Source organism: Acanthisitta chloris, unplaced genomic scaffold, assembly GCF_000695815.1.
Source record: "Acanthisitta chloris isolate BGI_N310 unplaced genomic scaffold, ASM69581v1 scaffold19528, whole genome shotgun sequence".
NCBI classification, from domain to species: Eukaryota; Metazoa; Chordata; class Aves; order Passeriformes; family Acanthisittidae; genus Acanthisitta; species Acanthisitta chloris.
In genome coordinates this window covers 1-6,449 of record NW_008685597.1, presented here as the reverse complement: position 1 = coordinate 6,449, position 6,449 = coordinate 1, and the positions used below count along the sequence as shown (strand labels likewise).

The following is a 6,449-nucleotide window of genomic DNA, read 5'->3' as shown; positions in this document are numbered from 1 at the left end:
CCCCCCCCCCCCCCACAACTCCTGCTGTGCTCTGGCACAAAGGCTGGGAGACAAAGAGCTGCCAGGATCACCTTGGGATGCTGAGTCCTGCTTTTCCACTCTTGTTCTGCTACTTCATGCTGTGCTTCCTAAAGACAGCAAAGGAAAATGTAGGGATGGAGCTTCTGTCCAGAGCAGCCGTGGCTGCTCCATCCCTGGGAGTGTTCCAGGCCAGGTTGGATGGGGCTTGGAGCAACCTGGGCTGGTGGGAGGTGTCCCTGCCTATGTCAAGGGGTGGGATGGGATGAGCTTTAAGGTTCTTCCCACCCAATGCAGTCTGGGATTCCATGATTCCCTCCAGCCCCTTCCTGCTCCTCTCCCACAGCTCTCCATAAAGGCTTGCAAGCCCCACAGCATTTTGTGGAGGAGTTTGCCTGACCCAGGAGAAGGTGCAGTGATCCATGGATACCATCCCAGGGAGGTCACAGCAGTTGGAGGTGCTCTGTTCCAGCTGGAGCCCTGGAGTTATTTGGCTTAATAAGCTCTTAATTAGCAGCTGAGAGGCCTCAGCACCTGCTGTGGTGCTGTGCCCCTGCCCTGGGGTGGGAGTCGTTCTGGGGTACCTGCTGCAATGCCATGTGCCCCTGAAGGTGGGAATATGGGAAGGCAAAGGTTGTATTCCTGGAATTGTTGAGAATTAAGGCAAATGCTGTTGGCTTCTTCTTAAAGTCACAGAATGGTGTGGGTGGGAAGAGAGCTTAAAGCTGATCCCATCCCACCCCCTCGCCTGGGCTGGGACACCTCCCACCAGCCCAGGTCGCTCCAACCATATCCAACCTGGCGTGGAACATTCCTAGGGCTGGGGCAGCCACAGCTGCTCTGGGCAACCTGTGCCAGTGCCTCACCACCCTCACAGCCAAGAATTCCTTCCCAATGTCCCATCTGTCCCTGCCCTCTGGCAGTGGGAAGCCATTCCCTGTGTCCTGTCCCTCCAGGGCCATGGAAAACGTCACTCTCCCTATGTTTCACAATTCTCCTTTAAGGCAAGGAGTTTCTCCCCCAGTCGAGTCTCCAAAGTGGGAGTTGGGCACTGAGTGGTCTTGAAAGAGTTCTTAGACTCATGGGATCTCCCTAGTTGGAAGGGACCCACAAGGATCCTCAAATTCCAACTCCTGGCCCTGCACTGGGGCTTGGAATGAGGAGGGAGAGGGACTTATCCCAGCATTCCAAACCTGCCAAGGGTTGTGCTCCAGGTCATGAAAACCATGGAGAACATTCCTGCCACTGAAGCAGGAGATGGATTTGGGGATCCCACAGCGCATCCCTCCCTGCTCCATGGCTGCTCACATCCCTTAAATGTCAGATTCGTAGTGTCCATTGGCCCTTGGAGCCTGGATGTGCTGTACTGATTCCAACCCAGTGATCACCAGGAGAGAGAACCCTTGGATCTGCCCTGGCACCCTGGAAATCCTGAGGCACCTCCACCCTCCAATCCCTGGATCTCTTCTCCAGGGTGGGAACAACCACCAAGCAATTCCCATTTATTTCCCCCCTGGTTGCAGGTCCTGGATCACCTGGAGGATCACCTGAGGAGATCCCAATACTTCAGATTCCTGTGGTTCCCTCACAGTGAGAACATCAGGATCATCTACCAGGATCCTACCAACAAGGCAGGTCCCATCAGAATCCAAAGTACCCAAGCTGGATGCCCTTCCAGAGATGGGATTTTGAGGTGGGAAGTGGCACTTTTGGGGACAGGGATGGACTCTTCCCATGCTCCATGGTTTGGGTATCCCTGGATACAGAAGCAGGGGTTGTCCAAGATCCTCATGGCAAATTCTGGTCTCTTCCTGAGGCTGGATGTGACCTGTTTCCTTGTGGAACAGAGATTTGGGAAGTCCTAGGATTCTCCAAACCTCTGCTCCCAGCTTGATCCCAATCCAGGTGTGTGCTCCCAAATTCCTGCCACAGAAATCCTGCTCATCCCTAATAACCATCCTCTTCCTCCTCTTGACATTGCAGCCCACCTCCTCCTCCTCCAGCTGGCTCTGGGACTATGCTGTTGGATATTACCTCTTGGAATTCCTGCTCTGGATCAGGTAGGATCATCCCCTGGGCCGTGGGATTGGGGAGGTCTTTGCAGGACTGGATTCATCCTAACGTTCCTTGCATGTCTCATTGAATCCTGTGAAGCTTTGCTGGGATTCCAAGGGAAGATGGGAAGGGGGGGAATGTCACCTGAAGCACCTCCATCCCTGGGGAAGGAGATGGTGGTTCTCCTCCAAAGAAACTGCAGGAGGAGGAGGAGGTTTGGGCTGGGATTGATGTCTGAAGCTGCACTGCCCTCTGGTGTGCTCATGGAATCATAGAATCAAGGCTGGAAAAATCCTTGGAAAACATCCAGTCCAATCCTCCCCAGGCACTGCCAAGGCCACTGACCATGTCCCCAAGGGCCACATCCACAGGGATTTAAATCCCTTCAGGGATGGGAATTCCAGTACTTCCCTGTCCCAATCCCGAGGCCACATGGATTTGCAGCACCAAAATGAGTTTTTCCACGGATAGTTTTGGATCTGGGAATGTTCTGAGCAGCAGGATGGAGAAATCCAATCCAGCCAGATGGTGCTGGGAAGCAGAAGAGCATGGGAGAGCCAGGCTAGGATCCAAAAAGAGGGAGAAGGGGGATTGTGGCCACTTGGGAATCTGCCAAGAGCTCCATTCCACAGTGTCCCTGGGATCCCTCAGTCCCCTGGAGCCAGGAATACTCCAAGGAGGCACTAGGATCTCCAGGTGGGGACTCAGCTTCCAGGGTGAGGAGGAGGGAGCTGAGGGTGTCTAGCATCAGGTGGGTGAGGACAGGTGAGCTCCTGGAAAGGCTCCAGGACCACAGAAGCTCCAGCATCTTTGTGGGATTGGAGCTTTGCCCCTGGAGAGGGAATTCCCCTGCCCTGCACCCCCCACAGAGAGGGACTTGGGACAAGGGATGGAGGGACAGGACACAGGGAATGGCTTCCCACTGCCAGAGGGCAGGGAGAGATGGGATATTGGGAAGGAATTCTTGGCTGTGAGGGTGGTGAGGGGCTGGGATGGAATTCCCAGAGCAGCTGTGGCTGCTCCAGCCCTGGGAGTGTTCCAGGCCAGGTTGGATGGGGCTTGGAGCAACCTGGGCTGGTGGGAGATGTCCCTGGGTTGGGACTATATGAGCTTTAAGTTCTCTTCCATCCCAAGCCATTCCATGATTCCGTGTCTCCTTGGGCTGTGACTTGTGCCATCACCACTCCCATCCTTGGGCCAATCCCTGAGGAGCATCTCCAAGGTCACACCTCACCTCCTGCTCTCTCCCTGCAGCACCTTCATCCCGAGCTTGGTGTGTTGGATCAATCGCTTCTTCTTCTGGCTCCTCTTCAGCTCCCGCACGGACTCTGTGTCCCTCAGCCACCACATCTTCACCTACGAGTGTCGCTTCAAGCAGCACGTCCAGGACTGGGCCATCCCCATGTCAGTGCCTCTCAAGACCCTCCCTGTCCATCTCAGGGACCAGACCATGTCCCAGCCCCTTCCTGGGCTCTCCCACCCAGCCCAGGATGCCCTGGGGCAGGGCAAAGCCATGGAGAGAGGGATCTGGCTAGGAGACTCCATTCCACCTGGAAGCTTAGCATGGGGAACCTTCTACATCCCTGTCCTGGTGTCACTAATCCATCCCATGTCAAGTCTTGGGGCTTTGTGATCCCAAAGCAGTGGGAAGTTATGGTAAGACATGCCAGGGCATTCCCTGCATAGCACATGGCTAGGGATGGACCTGTGGAATGGCTGTTCATGCCCAAACCATGTCCCATCCCCATGTCAGTGCCTCTGGTGACCCTTCCTGTCCATCTCGGGGACCAAACCACATCCCAGCCTCTTCCTGGGCTCTCACACCCAGCCCAGGATGTGCTGGAGCAGGAACAAAGCCATGGAGAAAGGGATATGGCTTGGAGACACCATTCCTAGCTGGAATGGTGGATCTGAGGATCATTCTACATCCCTGTCCTGGTATCTTTAACCCATCCCATGTCATGTCTTGGGGCTTTGTGATGCCAAAGTAGTGGGAAGATGTGGTGGGACATGCCATGGGTCCATGGATAGAGCTGTGGGATGGAGATCCAACCCCATACTGGCAGTAACTGGTGTTGGGACTTCTCCTGGGCAGTGGGAAGACCAAGGAGGCTCTGCTGGAGCTGAAGGCAGCTCTGGAGAACAACCCCAAGCTGGTGGCTCACTACCCCGTGGAGGTTCGCTTCGCCCGAGGGGACAACATCTGGCTGAGCCCCTGCTTCCAGCAGGACAGCTGCTACCTCAACATCATCATGTACAGGTCAGCCAGGGCCTCCTCACATCTCCTCCTCCTCCTCCTCCTCTTCCTCCCTGGGGTGTTCTGCCTAGAGACAGCAGCACTGGCTTGAAGGATCTCCTTCCCTTTTAGGGGTGTTGTCCTGCCTGAGGGTTCATTGCTGGTGGGATCTGCTTCCACATGGGTTCCCACCACTCAAACCCTCATGAGGGATCCATGAATGTGTCTTTCTCCCATGCCATTCCTTCCTAATTCCTCCCTTTCTGCTCCCTTTCCCCAGGCCCTATGGGAAGGACGTTCCCCACCTCAACTACTGGTTGACCTATGAAGGAATCATGAAGAAACACGGTGGGAGACCACACTGGGCCAAGGTACTCCACCCCAGGGGCTGCACAAGGATGTTCTCCCCTTCTCCATCACAGCTCCTCATGGGAGGGAGGTTTGGAGTCAAATGGGAGTCAGGGGAAGGACCTCATCCCACATCCTTCTGGTCCCAGAGGGACATGAGCGTCCCAATGTTTGTGTCCTCCTTGATGAGAGGATGGAGGTCCCACCACTTCTCCAGGGGCTTCCACAACATGGCTTTGTGATAAATGACTGAATCCCAAACAGGATTACAGTCAAAGTGTATAATTCATGCTGTGAATATAGGCAAGCAAACAGCGCTGGGTGCGTGGGGAGTCTCTGCTCCACCAACACACACACACACACCTTACAGTTCTGGTTTTTGGTTAATAAGCTCTTAGTTAATACATATTTGTAACCTGTCCCTGCTTTGTATTATGATGAGCTCTACACTCATTTCCATGTGTTTGCACTTGCACAGTGTCTTCAGGTGGTCGTGGGCAGGGGTCTGCAAGAGGAAGGCTAGTAGTCTTCATCAGCTTAAACTTTTCACCTCATCCTTTAGCACATGAGCATTATACTTGGTTTTTTACTAACCCAGCACTCTTGTGTGTTAATAAGCTAAAGCAATCCTAAAATTAGTCTTCTCTACATTTGATAAGATAAGGTAACACCCTGTTGTGAACTACTATCTTGATTTATTTCTTCCCTTGTCCACTCAACCGGCCCTTAATTGCCTTTTGGAGCCTACTTTGTTTACCCAGCCGGTGCCTCCTTAAATTCTTTGTTTGGGGCCTACTTCTCAACCCCCCCCTTAGCTCTGGTCAATATCTTCTCCTTTTGAAGTGTGCATATCAATGTGGAGCAAGCACAAGCAGTACCAGTTGGTTAGTAAGCAACTTCCAGTACATCATTGATTAATCTTTTTAGCTTCTTTATATCAGTTTTAGCTTCTTTGTATCAGTCCCCCCTTTTCTATAAGGTTAGTAAATCCTTTTACTTATAGATGAGTGTTTTTCCTCAAGGTTCCCTGAAAGTATTTGCCTGTTTCTGTGGCATGTTGTAACTTAATTTGCTTCCAGTCCTCATAGGTATCAGCTGATTGCATGCAACACCAAACAATACAACAAAAGATCACACATAACAAAATCAATAATCCCATTTTTACAATCAAGCTTATTCAGCCTTCCATAAATCATTAGTTAAATTTAGTTAATCTTTTGTTTCTAACCCCCCCTTTCTCCCAGGTTAGGAAATTCTTTACTAATACGCAGATTCTTCTTTCAACAATTCTTCAAAAGAAGTATCTCTTATCACAAATAAAATAAGGCTTATATTAACGAAACAATATTGATCTCCATATTGACACAAATCAGGGGAACACATTTCACATCTTGGTGGGGTCCAGGACCAGTGACACTTTCCCACTGGTGGGACACCCTTACCCAGGACATCATCTCTCCCTCAGGCTCACAGCTGCACCAGAAAGGACTTTGAGAAGATGTATCCAGCCTTCCTCAAGTTCTGCTCCCTGAGGGAGAAGTTGGATCCCACCGGGATCTTCCTGAACTCCTACCTGGAAAAGGTGTTTTACTGACAGGAGGGAAAATTCACGGTCCTAAGGTGCTGTACTGTCCCACCAACACCTCAATAAAGGCCTTTCTTGGAGCAGAATCTCTCAGAGATGTGTCCCAGGGAGCTGTCCAGCCCTGGGAACATGGGAAGGGCTCGGGGGGTCCATATCCATGTCCATCCAAGTCCTGGACAACCCCCAGTGCCTCTTGTCCCACCAACA

The 6,449-nt window shown here is 52.2% G+C and overlaps 1 protein-coding gene across 1 annotated transcript in view; it reads left to right on the top strand.

Annotated features, from left to right (window-relative positions):
• LOC103807116 (L-gulonolactone oxidase-like) overlaps positions 1-6,251 on the top strand; it is a gene marked incomplete at its 5' end in the record, with an annotated part of 20,820 nt that extends 14,569 nt beyond the window's left edge. The window contains 6 exons of the mRNA XM_009079836.1: positions 1,542-1,649; positions 2,002-2,078; positions 3,328-3,477; positions 4,169-4,333; positions 4,590-4,680; positions 6,123-6,251. Coding sequence (XP_009078084.1) covers positions 1,542-1,649; positions 2,002-2,078; positions 3,328-3,477; positions 4,169-4,333; positions 4,590-4,680; positions 6,123-6,251 — 720 coding nt within the window. The remainder of the gene's footprint in view (positions 1-1,541; positions 1,650-2,001; positions 2,079-3,327; positions 3,478-4,168; positions 4,334-4,589; positions 4,681-6,122) is intronic.
• Positions 6,252-6,449: the final 198 nt, after the last annotated feature.